The following is a 17,920-nucleotide window of genomic DNA, read 5'->3' on the forward strand; positions in this document are numbered from 1 at the left end:
TAGGGCAGCCGATGCGTACAACCAGCGACACGTTCCGTCCCTGCCTGTGCTCGCGATGCCCGTATGCCGCCCTCCGACCGAGAAGGCTCCCGAGTGGGGGTGCGTCGATTTGGTCAGACCCTTTCTGCAAGGGTTTCCTTTGACGTCGTGACGCATACTGCTCTGAGCCGACTCCGAAAGTGACCAAGTCTCCTGCGCGATTGTCCTCTCCTAACCTGGTCAGAATGGGGCCGGCCAACCGTGCCGGTTGACAAGTTAGTTAACTGAGACAAGGCATACTCGTTAGAGCGCGTCTCACATCCATCAGCTGAGTTTGGCGAAAGGAGAAGAAGGCAGTAGGCAGTGCTCGGCGGTTAGGGCACATTTCCACCAAAATGAGCTTCCGGCTGGGCTCTGCAGGCCAAAGTCAAATCTACCTCGCTGTTTGGGCTAACGAACGAATCTAGGACCTAGAATTGACAGATTAGGCAACACTCCTCCTACGAAGGGTAATTCATCGACGAGACCAGATCGGAGATGATTCTCTCCCTAAGCACGGGTCAGTCCTTCCCCGATAAGACGTATCACGGAAAGATGTTGAAAATTTAGGAAACGAAGCTCAGCGGCCGGACGATGGCGAATGTTGGATCAGAGCAGAAGGGGTATAGCGTCTTGTGCGTTGAGTATAAAAGACCATAACTAACTCCCTTCCCAGACTTAAGAGCCACTGTGCAGTGTCCTCCATCCACCCCTTTACGATGAATTCCACTTTCCAAGCAAAACTGGCGGACAGGCAACCCGATAACTTCCGCCACTACACATACCCTCCCCCCCTTAAACCCAAGCGAACCCAGGTTTCGCGAGGACGAGAGGCGATCCCTGAGAAATGCCCTCTACCAGACCTCGTACCCAATAGTCTCTTCGACGAACTTGACGACGCGCAGATTCAACCTATGATTCCGGGCTCGACCCACGCTACTTCTCTCAATGACGCGCGGGAAATATCTTCACCCTCGACACCGGACGCCGCCTTATTGAACCTGAATTTGATAGGTGAGAATATATACACCTCTCCGGTGAGGGTCCGTCCTTGAGCTCTTGGGCATATCGGCTAACTCTACCCGTATATTATAGCTGAAAAGCCTGGCTGTGAAGCGATGACCGAGAAGAGTGTCCTGGGCGAAGTCGAAATAGAAGACTCCCAACAATCTACCTCAGGGCGCACACTCTATAGCGACGGCGTGGTTCTGGACCAGAGGAACCCGTCACGGTCCGCTTCGATTCCTGTAGCGGCGAGCAATCTGGGTAAGTGAACGAAATGATCAATCCCTTACAACGCTAATGAATGCAGATGCAGGAGTGGATAACTCGAGTCCGAGCAGTGCCGGTGATGTGCATAACGACAATACCTCCACTGGTAGCACCCAGGCGGATGACGATAGAGGCTGCCACGGCCGTGCCGAACAGCAGGAGCCAGAGAGGCAGGAGCTAGGGTCACCATATGACGACATAATTCCCAGCGTCCCCGAGATCCGCGACCCTAAATTCGGGAATACGGCGGGTAATACCTGGTCTGAAAAGAGTCACCTTGAGCCAAGACAAGGCGCGCTTCAGTCAGCAGAACCGGGACCTCGAGTGGTGATACCCACTAGCCGCGCTCCATTGGGACAACCGAGTCTAAAAGCGGTTTCGCCTTACCCTGCCGCAACGATAAAAGCACCTCGATTCCCGGCCGGGGTAACAAGTCGACCACTTAGCCATAAGATCGTTCATCCACCTCCGAGAGCGAAACGGAGGGCTTCCACAATGGCTGGCCAACTCAACATACGCCATCGTCGACTCAGGACGACGAACCGGGCGAGGGCCAGCCCTGATGCATGGCCAAGCGACAGTGACTCTGACTCCAGCTACGATGGCGAAGACAACTTAGATGCAGCTAAAGACGCAAGGCCGAGGCCGAGGCAGAGGCAGCGGGCACCACGACTATCTGGGATCTCCAAATCTGCCGCTACTCCTAAATGGAAGTCGCGAAGCGGTGGTCGCACGAGCTCCGTTAGCACTCGTTCACAGTCAGGGGTGCTCTTCCGAGGTGTAGAGGACAGCCCGAGAGCCAATACCGCCTTGGGTGTCCTCTGCGACGCCGGTGTGGCGGCGACCCTCGGTTTGTCGATGTTGCCAAATCCCAACATCCCGCCGGTAACGTCGACCGAAGTTGCCGTCCTGACAGTCCTTCTCGCTGACATAACCGAGATCGGGGCGCTCCTGGAATCCCCTGCGGCCTGCGGTCTCACCGGAGCTCCCTTCTCCACGGCCAGGCTAGTTCACGCTACTGTCAAACCTCACCCATCGCAGCAATGGCAAGTGACTGTCACATTCTCCTCGGCTCCTAGTGTTGTACAAACGGCTAAAAACCCCGGCCTCGACACCGAGGCATACACTTCAAGTGCCGACAGCGTCGGCTCTTCGAGCAGTATACACAGTGTCCACCATTACTCTTCCGAGGACGAATCCGGATCTCGAACACGGGGAAGGAAGCGTGGCCGATGGGAGGAAGAGGACGACGAAAACTTGATCGCGTGGAGACGCCTTGGTAAGCCGTGGTCTTGGATCTACAAAAAATTTCCAGATCGAAGCGAGGGGGCTATTAAATCACGCTGGTACGTGGTTCTGGCGCCGCGACAGAAACCGAAAAGGTCGTGACCCATGACCGAAGGGCAGGTAGCGGGCGGGGCGGTACTGTAGTGGTACGGATGTTGGAGGACGGGTGGACGGGGGAGCTACACCTTGGGTACAGTATGCATCTTCCAGAAAAGAGAAATGAAAGACCTCAAGAGCAATGCGAACATCATTAGAGATCGCCACTGCGATCGAATGTGGTTAACTATGAGGGAATGTAGAGTGGCTCTTACAGTATGTACTGTGAATCGAGTTTAGTAGCTCGTCACCCCTTTGTGGAGGGATCCTTAGTCCTTTTCTATTTTACTGTTCCTTCCTTGGGTACTGTACAGTACGTTTCTTCATGTCAGAATTTCGGGGTGACCTGTCGCCTTGCCAATATCGCTGATCTCCATTGGCGGTGCGATATCAGGATTGCCACTATGAAAGACTATCGTCCCATTAAGCCAAAGCGGTACGTTCTGTCGGACTGAGTACACCAAGTGATATGATCGCCCTTCCTTAACCGTACTTTCTGAGTCGGGGAGGGAATCAATGTCACTCCATTTAGCGGGATCCGATGTAGGCCGAGATACGCCGACCAGTTGAGGCCACGGGGATATACACTTAAAATTGTATTCCTTGTTCTTACAGAGGTTGGCGAGTCCCCAGTCGATGGGAGCGTTGTAAGGGACCATGGACAGGTGATAGAGAGCTTTGCGGGCTCCTTTCTGAGAGATAGCGTATGCAGCGGTACATACTGCGCCTTCTGAACGGAAGACTATCCTTGTTCGTTCGCCGCCGTCGGGCCCGGTCTGCCAGTGACTCATATCCGGCTTTGCCACGTTATCGTCGCGGAATCGAGGCGGTAACACGGTAGGATCGCCAGGGATGACGAAGAATCGGCGGTTGTCATCGGGCAGAACCCAGGTACCGCAATGGCCGATCCAAAGCATATCCCAGTCGTCGCCATAGGGAGAATGGGGTGTATCCCGTTCCGTGGTGTTCACAATGAACCTAGAGCCTCTGGCAAACTGCACGAGCTGGTGCTTCAATGCCACGTCCCAGTCGGCATCGTCCTCGAAAATCAAGGCCGTTGACACATTTTCATGCACCATCTTCTGATAGACATTATTATGTGCCCGCCAACATCCAATGACATTCGCCTTCTGGCTCATCGTCTGCAAAGTGTTAGCAGTCGTGAAGTAGTGGGTATCGGGGAGTTGACACACGTGTGGTAACGCTTTCGTGGGGATTCTCCCGCCGTGTACTCCTTCCACGAACGTATAGGAGATTTCAGAAAACGCTGCCTGCATAGCAAAGGTATCTTGTTTGTCCGTCCGCTCTGGAAGGGAGATCATATATATCTTTTGAAAACCCAAGGTCTTATTTTGTATCTGATAGATGTACTCGGAATGTTGGCTCGACTTGATAGTAGACTTGGCTTGCGACCCTTCAAGAATCGTAGGAAAAGCTTCTTGAAAATCAAGAATGTCGTGAGCTTCAGGGTCGAGTGCTCGAAAGGAGGCAAAGAACAAGACGAGCATAATAACGACGGCAGCAGCCACCAACCGGAGGCGTATATCCGCTGCGGAAAGCATGATGCCTGTAATGTGTGCTGTATGCGAAGTTGCTAAGGTCGAAAATTAACTCTTCTGACGCTCCGCTCGTGGACAACGGAATCTTAAAAATGTGACCTAGGTGGAAACCGGTTGTACAAGGGCTATACTGTATCGAACGCAATATGAAATATTGTTGCAACGGACTTCACCATATTACGACCGGCCGGTAAAAGAGTGACAGGGGCTAGCAGGCTTACCATCTATCTAGGCTATATTGGAAAGGTACACTGATAAACCAGACTAAGATAATAGAAAAACTCCCCACAAAACCCCCCTTCCGTTGAAGTCCTAATATGGACGTCAGCTTTTGCCCACCACCGGTACCGAACGATTTCGAAAACCTTCCAATAGTGGGTCCATTTTCTTGCGGACCTCAGGCTGCTCGGTGCGGCCGCCAATAGATACGACGCATTTGTCGCACCAACCACCAACCCTTCCTACCTACATAACTCTTGTACAATGGAGAGATACCACATTGCCTAGCGCAATTAATCACTAGCTCTTCGAGTGAAAAACCGACGTTGTATCCTCGAGTGGCTACAAAGATACATAACGGTTCCGCTTGAGATATGGGGTAACAATGCTCTTCATCAAAGAGCTGCACTGTTTCGTCCGAATCGTCCCGGCAATTAGATGTGTCGTAGTCTTCTCTCCAAGCTGCTGATCTTCCGCTGCGACTTCGATGAAGAGGTAACGTTCTGGCTTGCTGGTTATGCTTCACTATCGTGCCATCTGCCTTCTGGACCACAACGATAATCTGCTCTAATCTCAGAAGCTCCTCGCAGAACCTTTTGATTACGCCCTCCTCAATTTTCCCTTTTGTGGGTAGCAAAAAATGGATGAATCCCCTTGACTCCGTCTCACGGCCTTGGATATAGTCGCGAGTGCTAGGTTGGCTGTTAGTCGTCAAAAACCCGTAGTCATGCATCTCTAGGAGGCGAGGAACTAATGGTAAAGTCTCCTCATCGATTGGTGCACCATGAATAGGGGAGCTCGTTAGTTTTCCTCGTAGAAACAGACGGTTGAGGTGTAGAACTTGTTCAAATGTAGTCGCTTGAGCCCAAATATTGTGGCTCTGGGGCCTCGGCCGCGTAGTAAAACAACTTAGGCGCATTGCTTAAATGGAAAAATGGGCCAAAAAAAAACTTTCTAATACGGGGAGATAAGGAGTGTGCTTCGTTCCACGTTGAGAAGGCTGATGTCTAGTATAATTATATACTAGGAAATGCGCCAATGTAAACAACGCTGACGATCAAGGTATCCTTTCTATTAAAAGCAGTGTGGGGTAAAATAAAAATATTCTCTTTTGTAATCTATTTATAGAGGCACGATTATTTACCTATATTCGAGTGATGTAGGCAAATTTAGATCCAAACTAGGTTATAGTTAGGAGTGCGCAGCGCTTGCCCTATCGTTGGTCCACAATACCAAGGACTTCCATGTCCCCAGATCACATAATGACGGAATGACCGACCCGTTGTAAATCAAGCGATGCCACGATATGGCCCCGCGGAGGATATACGAAACAGCCTCTCGCCGGTAGAGACTATTTTGTATGCTCCCTGTGCCTTCATATTCGATTCTCATTGAAGCTTTCGATGCAATAATGAAGGGGAAGAGTGGGAATCCTTTCCAGGCGATGTGCGATGACATCTGACCTTATCTCCATCGATTCTACATTAACTGTGGCGTTAATTATAGGAAATACAAAGCTGGGATTGTATTTTAGTTTGGAGGCACTCTTGTGGGTATTATATCTGGATCAGGAGATTGGCGGCGAACAACTGCTGGTCTGTCGCAACTGCCGCTCTTTTAGCAGATTTTCAAACGACGGCGAAGTAGGAATGACGAAGTGGTGTTTCACTTGCTCTTAACGCTGTCGAGAACCGCCCCGTCGGCGCTTCATCAGGTCAGCCTGCTGCTGTAACCTGTTCCGAAGGAAATTAGCATTACAGGAACATAGTACAGTGCAGTGGATTGCAAAACCGGTTTCCTCGTCCGAGATAATTCTCTTCATTTTAAATTTAGAGGGGATAGTAAAGGCCCACTTAAAACTAGTTATACTATAGTCTTTTCGTGTTTTCCAGCCAATCATGACAGGCGCTAAACTATTCGAAAATTTCACTCTCAGTACGTTCCTATAAATTACCGCTAAATGTCTGACGACCCAAGAAACAAGCTTTTAGGTTCTGATACTGGAAGGTTTCGCGCAGTCTTCGGAAGACTCTACACGTAACATTCACTTATCGGGTTGCCCATTAGACCGACCAGCATGAAGTGACCCATTCTTGGACAAGGAAAATTGACATTACGATGATATACTGTAGCAACAGATGCAACCACAATGACAGTGTCTGATTAGTCCGTCAGAATGTTGGATAACTAGTACAAAAGCTGTGGTGGCTGACAGTACAGGCTCTCAGGAAAGGGAAGGAAAGCGGTGCTGCCTAGCACAAACTCCTCCTGTCATCAATCTCCTTCCAGCACCTTGATCGCATCATCGGAAGCGTTAGACTCTTCCGCTTCATCATCAGTATCTGACCCAGTCATCTCCAGAAGAAGATAGTTTGCAGCATCGGAATCATAGCCTTCATTGACGACTTCGTCTTCAAAGTCCCAGGTGAGTTCTTCGCTTGATGACTCTGAGAAACCATGGAAGAAATTGGTTGGATCGGATGGATCGGTTGAGACTTGAAGATATTAGTTGACCTTTTTGATCTCAGTTCATAACTTGGACTTACGAGAAAGCCCGGTAAACAGGTTCGACAAGCTTTCCGCCGTCGCCGCCTGCCGAGCACGCCCGAAGGCGGGTATGATAATCTCTTGATACCAATTCTCGTTCACGATAAGGTCGTCCCATTGCCAATGGCCTATGATCTCACTATCTGTGACCTCCCACAAGCAAACAAAGTGATCTTTATAGTAAACATTGGATTTTTGTAAGGATCAGGAATATCGTAGTACTCCATCTCATCACCGACGTTTAGCACGGGTAGACCGTTTCGAACACGTTCATCAGGATCAATAACGGTCAGAGTCATTGGTCCTCGACCCCGTCGGGTTCTCAAGCTCGCGAGTTCTTCGATTTCGGAAGGCGAGTCTATGAATGAGATATAAGGTGTTGGTGTCCAGTTGCTGTGATCAATGTGAATGGTCAATGAATCTTTCCGAGATTTGAAGGTGTCAAGCCGTCCACGGTTCGCTCTTGACCTCATACAACCATCTGCATTCGGTCGGCTCCCTGAGCAGCGGTCCCATAGCCTAAGAAATGGCTTATCAAAGGTCTGGAGGGAACGCGCTCGCCACGGATGTCGCTGCTCTTCTGTTCCGGACACAGTTCCTGACACAGGATTTAACAAGCTCGAAACGATGTCAGAATTGAAAGTGACATAGGCCTCCATAGCTGAAGCGGCGTTTGCTGGGATTACAACGAACACGCTGAGGCTGTCCACCAAGCAAAAATGACTCTTTCGACTCGACGCGCGTTGCTTTCCGCGATCAGCAAAAATCTTTGTGCAAAGAATTGATAGCCTCGATCAACGTGGATCTGGGATGGAGTGATGACAAGCTGTTCAACATCAACGAGACACACTGAAGGGAAGTACTGTAGCTGCTGCGAGCAAGTACTTGGCATATTCTTTGAGCCCCAACCAGCTTTCGCTGCCTAGGCCAGCTGACCATTTGCATTCGGTCTACAGCATAGGTTGGCCATCCAGCAACCAGACCCGCGTTTCTCGACAGATAATATTGTGGATGGCATGACTTCTTTCCTGGCTCGAATGGATAACATCGGCCAATTCCATAGGATAAGACATCTGTGCTGGTCGACGTGGCTGGCGAGACGGCATTGACAGCACCACATTGTCACACATCCTGGACCAATAAGACCATCTTTCACACCCCCTTTTCCCTCGCGACTTGGGAGCGCAGTCGTGGGAAGATGTGATTGGGCAGTGACAATCGAGCTTGAAAGACAGCCCGGTGAGTCAACACTATTAGCCATGCGCATTTAAATGGCTGCCTATCTAGCTGGAACTGCAGACTCCTCCGTCGCCCCAGAAGACGCCAGCAACGATAGCAAAAGGTGGCGATTTTTGGAATCAACATTCGAGGATGGCAAAGACCATGGTGAACTGCGCCGACTGCGATCGTTCATTCCCCAGCAAACGGGCTTGGGAGCAACATATTCGCGATTCTCCAGCACATGCTCCGAGCTTCGATTGCGACGACTGTAACCGCTGCTTCAACAGCGACGAGGCGCTGCAGCAGCACCTTCGCGACTCGCGAGCCCACAGAAATCCATCTCCGCTAGACCGCTTCTTCGCCAAGATGTTGACTTCGACTATGATCCAAAGGCATCACCATCAGATGAGATGGCTCGACTACACAGGCGTTATGCTTGGGCTCCAGGCGACGATGAGGCAAGATCTGCCTGGGATGAATTCAAGCAGACACTAGTGCTTGAATTCCAGTCTTGGTATGGTACCGATAACGACAATTTGTCGAAATGGCGAAGCCTTTGCCGTGCATTACGCATCTGGCCGATACCACAGTCCTGTACGGAATGCCAAAAAGTATGTTGCGAAGGCTGGCATAAGCAAGCTGTTTTTACTAATCTTTCTGATTAGGCTGTGAGAGGGCGGCACGTCAACATGGTTGATCTCCTTCAGCAGAGACGTAACGGGGAATACCAGATCCGAATATTTGAGTCATTGGATGACCTGCGTGAGTATACAAACAAAACACGACGATATTTTCCCAAAGACACTCTTAATCCGGGAGCTTTGTTGGAGAATTTGCTTCGGCAGATTTTTGTGAAGGGTTAGTAGAGGGCAACTACCTGCAATAGCGTAAACTGCCACATCAGCACATAAAGTGGAGGTTTCTGTACGGTGACTCGAGAAGGACACTGGCGGCCAATGTGTCCGTTACTCAGTGATCGATGCGCAGGATTGGCACACCAAATTTTAACAGGTGGCAGGAGTAAGTTCATCCATGATCGCTCGACCTTCCTTCGCGGTTCGGTACACGATCCACGTGCCGTTAGACAGCTCTCTGTTCAATAATATCCAAGGGCGCTGCCAAGTACAGGACCTCAACCACTCCTTCTCACCTCCTCCAGAGATGTACTCTATTATAGCTCTAGCTCTTTGCGACTAATGCCAATTTCCGTTTCCATTATAGTGAACATAAGATGAAGGATTCCACCGCCTAGCAGCATTGTCAGACGCACGATAATGGTGGATCATATTCAACTGCTCATGGTTGGCATGAGCGCGAAGACATACCGCGTCGGAAATCGGATTACAAAAATGTGTCACGTTCTCCCAAACGATCCTGCCGTTACACAACAAAACCTAGAAGCATGCGAGACTGAAGCTCTAGTGTACCAAATCCTAGGAGAGCACCCTCGAATTGCACAGTGTCTATCGTGGTACCCGTCGCAGAGTCGGATTGAACTTGAGTTCTATCCCAACGGCAACTTGAAAGACTACATTGAAAGGAACTATTCAAGCACGACCGAAGCCGATAAGAAACGTTGGGCTATTTAAATGATCGAAAGCGTCCTCTACCTCCACTCAAAAGGCGTTAGACACGGAGACCTCCGGTTGGAACAGTGGCTTTTGGACGAAAGGAACGCCCGACTGAGCGATTTTAATGGCTCCGGATTCGATGCTCAACCTACTCTCGGTCTCAAAAGGAGATCGGCACGTGGCCTCGAATGTTCAAGTCACTGGCTACCGCGCCCGGATGACGTCGAGAGTTCTGAACAAACGGATCTGTTCGCACTGGGCTCTTCACTTTATGAGCTCATAGCTGGTCAAATGCCCTTTGCGGGTATCGATGATCATACGATAGAAACAAGATACGCACAAGGCATCTTTCCAAATACCGAGGGGCTATTGTTAGGGACCGAAATTTCAAGGTGCTAGAATCAAGAGGTTAAGACCGCTGCGGAATTATTAAATTCCGCAAGGAGTAAACTCAGCGGGGAGCAAGCTCTCAAAGGTCAAGATGGAATTAGGATTGCTACTGGACGTCTTTCTTTGTGAATGATAACCTGTTTCTCTCATGGGTGTCATCCGGGAAGCATTTGATGATCCCAATTCAAAAGCCATCCTAGTAACAGAGAATGTCTCTTAGATTTAGACATGTTGCCTTTTCAACCGCTGATAAGCTTAGGGCGAAAACTTCCACATCGGATAAGGCAGCTTTCAACATACCTCGTTCAAGTCTGCTGACTCGCTGAGGATGATTCACTTGGATCGACATGATTATACCCCGGTCGTGGCCCCTTTCTCTTTGATGATCCTGCGGTGATTCTTTTGTATCTGTGGCAGTTGCGGATGCCACTGGCAGGTTTGTCAGGGCATGGATCCGCGGTATATTGAATCTGATCACAAACCCCAATCTTGCAGCCGCCTCCAGACCACATGTACGTGGTAACATATTCGTTACACATTATGAATTCTGTCAGGTATCAACAAAAGCGTTATAGGACCAGATTTGCTATGGACATATAAGATGTATTCATTCCCTACTGGCAAAAACGTCTCGAATTGCGGGATGGGCGGTGATTACCATAAAGGCTTTCATGGTTCACCATAATAGGAGCGCAATCTGCTGAATGATTCGCAGCACAGAAGATTCGAGAAAACCGCTGGCCTAGAAGAAGTCACGTGTTCCTGCAGCAATGGGGTGACATCGGCATGCGCTCCCCCTTGCATGGGCGCGGCAACGTTCCTGCATGCCCGGTCTGCGCACAGAATGGCACCCAACCTTGCACCTTCCCAGCATGAAATGCTTCAGCATATGATCACCGATGGATCACTCGAAGATGAGGCCATGGCGGCCATTGCCAAGTGCAGCAGTCGAACCATTAGGACCCTACCAGCCAATCTTCGTCGCTATGGCAATACGACTACACCTTACATCGGCCGAGGCGGACGACCTAGAGCCATTACTTCTACTATGTTGACACCACCGCTTGAACTACTTCGAGATACTGTAAGCTCTACCTACAGCTCGATGACATTGTCTTTTTTTGTGAGATATTTCTGGGCGCTTGACGACGCCGGCTACAATAAGCAGGACTCTAAAGCGGGCTGGGTGGTCAAGAAAAGTGGCTCAGCAAGTTGCTAAGAACCGCCATCCAGATTTGCGGGACCTTTACTTGTATGATCTGTCTGCATTTGATCTAGATCATGTAGTCTATGTCGATGAAACAGGTGGTGACAATAGATTGGGCTATCGTCGAATGGGATGGTCTCCGCCTGGAACTACGCCTGTCCAAGTCTCCCAGTTTCATCGAGGGCAGCGCTATCATATCCTTCCCGCATATACTTCGGCGGGTATTTTGCACTTCCGTGTATATCAGGGCAGCACCGATGGCCCCTCTGTTTGAAGAATTCATTGAGCAGCTGTTACCGTTCTGCAGACCATGGCCTCAGCGCCATTCCGTGCTGATCATGGACAATGCCTCATTTCACAGAGGGCCTAAGGTTCAACGATTGTGTGATGCTGCTGGGGTGAAATTACTTTACCTTCCGCCGTATTCTCCTGGTCTGGATTCAATCGAAGAGATGTTTAGTGAATTTAAGGCCTGCGTTAAGACGCATTGGTCAAAATTTCTGGAGGACCCCGAGCAAAGGTTTAGCCAATACTTAGTTTGGTGCCTGGAGATGGTCGGGATGAATGAAAAGAGTGCTGGAGGTCATTTCAGACACGCTGGATGGGCCATTTGAAAGCCACCTATATAGCTTAATTTCAAAACCTTATACAGTACCTAATAAATACAAATCTAAACCTGGTATAACAGAGATAATATCCGAGGAAAATGCTTAGATATAATATAGGAACTCCAATTTCGGCAGTCTAGAACCAGCCAATCCTACTATTCTCACTCTTCATTCGACCTCTTACGACGTTTATTCTAAGAAGCAATATCGCGTGTAAACCGCCTTGCAGTCCCTTCCTTTACGCCTTTATTGATTAGAAAGCTAGAATTGGGGTCTTCGTGAATTAGCCCTAGGTCGTAATAATCATCCAAAATAAAGTCGCGAGCTTTTCGGACTTCTTCCTTTTGGAGAGGGTCTTGGACCTACTCCTGCTGCCATTCAGCATATTCTTTCACGGCGACATCTTGAAGACCTTCGATCTCCAACTTCGGTGTAGCATTGGTTCTCCAAACTTGAGCCGCGTTAGCAGAACACACACATATGCCTAAACCAGCTGATCGATCAGCACCGTGATGGAAGAGCTATCCGTAAGTGTTATCTTATTGTGCTTTCGGTCAAGTCTCTATTGCTCTTCCGCGTACAACTGCTAGCGAATAGTGTCAGGCACATCGTCCTGCGACTGCAAAACGTTACCGCGTTCGACATATCTCACAAGATCAGTGAGATGGTGAGACCGAAGTTTATAATGCTTCTTTCCCGTCGGATCAACCCAACAGTGGGGTCCGAGATCACAGGGTGGGCCAGGACAACGCATAAGGCTGTACACTTTCTGCCAGTCTGATGGTTTACCTGAAGTGGTGTATTCCGCATTAAGCCTTAGCTCACGTACAGCCAGCATGCAATCTGTCGTCGATGTCGGCCCTCTCTTATCTATTTTCTTCCCAGGTTTGCCGGCCGACTAGTGATCAGCCTGAACATAGCTAAATAATAGGGTTACCCGCAACTTTTTACCTTATTCAACGTAATGGCCCCAAGCCTCCAATTACCTTCGCACAGCCTCCCAGTCGATTTCGAGCTTCGAATATCGCCTGGTTAGAGGCTTCTCTACACGGCCACTAGGGACCGAAAAGACGACGCTTATCTCAACAGGCCGGACCTCGAACCTTCCTGCGAAGTTCTCGGTCACTATGTCCTTAAGTCTGGCTTTTAGGAGATGGTTTCAAAAAGGCCCGGGTGCCACCACGACAACGGGTTCGGTGTCATTCGAGACCTTCCTACGATTGTATTTCAAAATCCATTCAACGGAATATTACAAATATGCGGAATCTTGATCGTATTTTGATGTTGGGTCCCAGTCCTCCTCTTGTAAGAACGTCAATCGACTCTGAGGCAAGACTAAGCGTTGGCTTGATGCGAAGGAAGTGCTTGATGCCGTTGTGCTCGCTGTGACCGCATCCGGAAAGAGTGATGCACCCGTTGGAGCGTTCGTACCAGCGTCTGGCCGTTGTGAGGTATTTTGAGACGACCATTCTTTGAAATTGAACAAATTGTCCAAATTGTACTCCGCATCCATAATGTCGTCCTCGCTGGCTCGGGCAGTTGCTGGAGAGTGTATGTCTTGAAGGGGGATGTGATGTCTCGAAGTGCAGACTCCAACTGCGCCCCCGAAACTGAACACCCCAATGAAACCTTCTAAACCAATCCAGCACCAACATCGTCTGCTTGCCAACCTCACCGTCTCCTTCAGTTTTACACAACCACCGAAACCCAAAACAAAGAAAAGAATTGCTTATAAGGAAGCCAGTTTTGCAATTCACTGTACTGTATCTGGCACAGGAGCTTTTGTCAATCCATTCTGAGACTATGCAAGCCGGAAATGGGAAGAGAGGAGGATCGTACGTCCCGAACGCCGAACGTTCCATTAAGTGGCACCTATTCTGTGACGGCCGCGGCCACGGAAGCGCCGGTATGGACCCACGAGAATGATCCTAAGACGTCAATTTCTGGTATAGCCTCGACCATTGGCTATATGCGAAGTCATTTCGAAACCATGATTGGAAGCGGCGAGATTGAGCATGAGGCACTGACCTTCGGGCCGCTACCGTACATTACCCGTTTTAGTGCGGCGTCAAACCCAACCTGCGAGGCCTTCACGATCAGGGGTTCTTTGGGCTTAACGTATAAAAGCACCAAAGAATACTGTACTGTAAAGGATAATCACTTAAACTCATCTATTTCAAACGAGCTTTATAGCTGCGAGCTATCTTAGCCCTAATATCGATATCTACTAGCAATTTACCAACGGACCTACGGACCTTAGGAGCTGAGAAATGTCTCCAAGTACTGACGATGGAAAGTATTTCAGTGTCTATAAGGTCCAATACCGCCTTGCAGTGCAGGACCCCGATATGCCTCAGCCAAGATATCACACTGTAGTGAGTGCCATTCTTCCTTCCTCCAAACACTTGAAACGGTGTGCACTCGTCCACAACGTTCGAATGCATATCAACCTCAACTTAACCCATGTCTTTTCTGTCGTTTTCTATCTCTCACTCGGGGATTTATATACTCATATCTGACCGGTCATTAGATCTTTGTGGAGACAAAGGATGATAAGAGCGGCTACATTCACCATGTCACTGGAGATCTGGTAGGGGGTATGAGATATGAGAGAAAGCCAGGTCACCAGCCGGAGCAATCACAGACCTTCCATGGCAAACAGCTTCTGGGTAGAGTCAGAGAAAGTAAATACTCTCGACTTCACGAAATCTGTGCCCAACAGCCTGCCCCGGGGAAACAGAAGAAGTTCAATCCGACGACCATGAGGACAGAGCCAATTAAGCCGAACGGTGATTTTTACCAGCCCGGAGAGCCACGTCAGAGACTGATCAAATGCACCGAGTGGACTTTGGAACGAGCGATTCCAGCGCTGCAGAGAGAAGGTATTCTCGAGGCGTAGGATCATGCACGGTACCGGAGCAGAGTGACAAGATAATACCTTAGATCGGGTCAGGCAAGAGCTGCATGGACAGCATGCTGGTGTATGGGCATTGTGGAGTTGGTTCGTTGGCGTCACATATTCAGGGTTTATCTTGTAGCTCTCCTTTAGAGAAAAATGGCATGATATATTGGCATTAACACCATAGTTTCGACGGGGAAGGGGTCGAGACACAACTCGATCATCTGTGGCCAGTCATCGTCCCAGGAAAAGCCTGTGTAGCACAAGAAGTACTCGAAGTAGTCAGGGTACCAGCCTGAGTCCTCCCAATCAAGGATGGCCAGGCTGAAATCCTCATTACCCAAAATCCTCGTGCTTGTTCTTTCGACCATGATATTTTTCTTTTGTATATCCCCATGCGTAAAAGTGGGGTGATGGCCTGTGAGAGATCGAGGAAGATGTTTTTGGAGCCATTCGACTCGAGACATATGTTGGTGATTATCAATATGTATCTGACGCAGCTTCTCCACTAAGCCGAGACAAAATTCCGTTTCATTTTCGAAGGGACCATTAACCTCTTTTTGCGGATCTGGAGTCCAGAAGAGAAAATAAGGGAGTGGCCCACGGTCGACGCTGCCATAGAATGGAGGCGAGGGTGAGGGCAGAGATCTCATGTCATCAAGAATCCCTCTGAGCTTGCTCAGAATCACCCGTCGCTCGCAAGGCTGAAGGCTCGGCCAAAGAGATTCGAGTGTTTGTCCGCTAACATACTGCATGAGCAAGTACGCGTTTCCTTTTTCCTCGTACAAGGCGTACACTAATGGTATCGGAGTGGTGAGATGCTGATTGACAAAGATCATATTGAGTCCTTCTTGTATACGGAGTCTCGTTTGAGGGCCATATTTGGCTACGAAATGGTCTCCGATCCGAACAACTTTGGACGATCCTTCCACAAAAGTGCAGGATGCGTTCTCGATGTCGGAAATGGTAGGTAGAGGAGCAGGCAGGAGGGAAGAGTCGCAATAGTATGGCAGGGATGGGGCTTTCCACATCGTCGTTGGCGAGAAAATAAAATTCTGCAGGTGAGCCTGCAATCTCTGGTCGAAGAGTATTGCTGGAGAAGGTGCTTGATACGCCTCGCGATTGTTGACATGACCAGCGCGTCAGGGTTGATCAGGTTATCTCAAATTCGCAGTTAGGTTAGCCCGGCGAACCACGTGATAGATCACATGACAGCCTTACAAGGTCTCATATTCCGCTATTACCCGATGTGTCATAACTCAGTGGTCGTGACGTCAAGGGTGTGCTGGAGCGATCGAAATAATGCCGACTGTGTCAAGTGGTTTCCGGGAGAGTGAAGATTGCTACCAACGAGAGCCACGGCGACTTAGTATATCACTCGCCAAGATATTGATGACGGTCCCAAACCCAGACTCAAGGTTCAGCATGCAGGTACTGTATAGATTCTATATACTGTACAGGGACTTGCAAAACGGGCTTCCTCGCGTCAGACATTCTTCTCATCTTTTGCCCAACGGTGGAGGCCAAAAAAAGCCTAGCAAATAGGGATATATCTTCCAATCATTTTGCATAAAAATAATACAGCTTACAGCCATTTTACTGTTCAAGAAATTACAACTCCTCGTCTGACTTCGATTTAGCTGCCTCTGTATTTTCAAGCCATGATAATCGCTGCGGTCGCTCTGGGCTTTAAGCCGAAATCACTGTGCACCAACGTGTATCCTCGAGGTTACTTAGCAAAACAATGATGGATTTAGGTTCACAGCTGCCTGTAGCTGTAAGCCCGCAACGGGCTTTGAGCCAAGGTCAACATAAATTAAGGACGATACATTGCTTTGAGCAAATTATCGCCGTCCTCCAAACCCTCCTCTGTCATGTCGAGGCCGTATGCTGCCTGGAAATTCCTGCGATTCCCGAAAGGACCTTTAAGTGCCCTATGGTGATGATTCCTGAAAGGGCCAACTAGATTATCAATATCCAGCTCCCACACCAGTTGCGACTTGTCTTCCCGACGCTTCAAGGTCACCACGGAGCCGCTGGCCCCAAAACACTCAGGGAGAAGGACTTCTAAACCTTCAAGCCGACTTCCTTTTAGTGCCCATATCCCATCATGATTGGTCTTGCGGTATACACAGCCCTCGTTGACCTCATCCCATGCAACAGTGTCTGAAAGAATGCTCGACCAATCGTAGGAACTGTACAGTGCTTCATTTAGCTGTTGCCCAATTGAGGACGAATCTTCCAGGAGACATATTGGATGAAAATCAAAATCAAAGCCAAGCGCAATCTGACGCAGGCCCTCATGCTGGGGTGAGGTATCTATTCTCATAACACAACCCCAGTCACCAGGTTGCAAAACAGCAGTGCGGCTGCTTGACGAATAATGGGTGGCGAGCACACGGGCAGATGATGGCAGCCAGCCGTCCGCAATTTTGAAGCCATATATACACCTCTTGAGGCAGCCTTCGTCACAATTTATATCCAAAGTCTGACGGACGAATAGTCGCCTCTCCCGTGTCGGCCCGTCATGTGTACGAAAAGTGCTCCCCGTGGCAGGCCATAAGCCTTTTCTTGAAAAGTTCACTCTTGTATATTGATCGTCCTCATTAAGGCGTCGTAGAAAAATGCCCACCCTGATGAGCTGCGACGAATTCATTCTCTCAGCGCAGTCAAGGTACGCGAGATATGTATCTGCGAACCAAGGCGTGATCTTGAGTTTGATTGATAAACCACGATTTGTCATCGAGAAAGGTTCACGCCCTCCAACAGACACAGCAGAAACGAACCTCCCGCTGCGTGCAAAGCATGTAGGCGCCGGGGCGAGCAAACCAGAAAATTTTTTTCTTACCCATCAACCAGGCAAAGATGGATTGGTCGTCATTATACTTAATAATCTCCTCTTGAAGTCGAAGAAATGCCCGATCTCCTTCGTGTTAGACACAGCCTTGAGGAAACCCGGTTACGAGTTGCATTGGCGCGACTCACCACACTCATTGGACAGATGGAAGGATCCACAGGAGAACAAG

General features: G+C 49.3%; 7 protein-coding genes across 7 annotated transcripts; 3 read left to right on the forward strand and 4 right to left on the reverse strand.

Moving 5' to 3' along the window:
- Positions 1-737: 737 nt before the first annotated feature.
- Z519_12810 (uncharacterized protein) lies at positions 738-2,679 on the forward strand (the record flags this gene model as incomplete). The annotated part of the gene is made up of 3 exons (XM_016770515.1): positions 738-1,032; positions 1,114-1,284; positions 1,331-2,679. The coding sequence occupies 3 exons, from the start codon at positions 738-740 to the stop codon at positions 2,677-2,679; spliced, it is 1,815 nt and encodes a 604-aa protein (XP_016613248.1).
- Positions 2,680-2,996: 317 nt separating this feature from the next.
- Positions 2,997-4,235, reverse strand: Z519_12811 (uncharacterized protein; the record flags this gene model as incomplete). Its single annotated transcript, XM_016770516.1, has 2 exons — positions 2,997-3,815; positions 3,867-4,235. The coding sequence occupies 2 exons, from the start codon at positions 4,233-4,235 to the stop codon at positions 2,997-2,999; spliced, it is 1,188 nt and encodes a 395-aa protein (XP_016613249.1).
- Positions 4,236-6,725: 2,490 nt separating this feature from the next.
- Positions 6,726-7,657, reverse strand: Z519_12812 (uncharacterized protein; the record flags this gene model as incomplete). The annotated part of the gene is made up of 3 exons (XM_016770517.1): positions 6,726-6,946; positions 6,998-7,137; positions 7,185-7,657. 3 exons carry the CDS (start codon positions 7,655-7,657, stop codon positions 6,726-6,728), a joined length of 834 nt encoding a protein of 277 aa, XP_016613250.1.
- A 972-nt stretch (positions 7,658-8,629) lies between these two features.
- Positions 8,630-11,399, forward strand: Z519_12813 (uncharacterized protein; the record flags this gene model as incomplete). Its single annotated transcript, XM_016770518.1, has 4 exons — positions 8,630-8,830; positions 8,885-8,981; positions 9,843-10,161; positions 11,024-11,399. The coding sequence occupies 4 exons, from the start codon at positions 8,630-8,632 to the stop codon at positions 11,397-11,399; spliced, it is 993 nt and encodes a 330-aa protein (XP_016613251.1).
- Positions 11,400-13,244: 1,845 nt separating this feature from the next.
- Positions 13,245-13,508, reverse strand: Z519_12814 (uncharacterized protein; the record flags this gene model as incomplete). The annotated part of the gene is made up of 1 exon (XM_016770519.1): positions 13,245-13,508. The coding sequence occupies one exon, from the start codon at positions 13,506-13,508 to the stop codon at positions 13,245-13,247; it is 264 nt and encodes an 87-aa protein (XP_016613252.1).
- Positions 13,509-14,265: 757 nt separating this feature from the next.
- On the forward strand, positions 14,266-14,894 carry Z519_12815 (uncharacterized protein; the record flags this gene model as incomplete). The annotated part of the gene is made up of 2 exons (XM_016770520.1): positions 14,266-14,370; positions 14,526-14,894. 2 exons carry the CDS (start codon positions 14,266-14,268, stop codon positions 14,892-14,894), a joined length of 474 nt encoding a protein of 157 aa, XP_016613253.1.
- A 146-nt stretch (positions 14,895-15,040) lies between these two features.
- Z519_12816 (uncharacterized protein) lies at positions 15,041-15,733 on the reverse strand (the record flags this gene model as incomplete). The annotated part of the gene is made up of 1 exon (XM_016770521.1): positions 15,041-15,733. The coding sequence occupies one exon, from the start codon at positions 15,731-15,733 to the stop codon at positions 15,041-15,043; it is 693 nt and encodes a 230-aa protein (XP_016613254.1).
- Positions 15,734-17,920: the final 2,187 nt, after the last annotated feature.

The sequence above is a fragment of the Cladophialophora bantiana genome (genome assembly GCF_000835475.1).
Source record: "Cladophialophora bantiana CBS 173.52 unplaced genomic scaffold supercont1.44, whole genome shotgun sequence".
Classification (NCBI taxonomy): domain Eukaryota; kingdom Fungi; phylum Ascomycota; class Eurotiomycetes; order Chaetothyriales; family Herpotrichiellaceae; genus Cladophialophora; species Cladophialophora bantiana.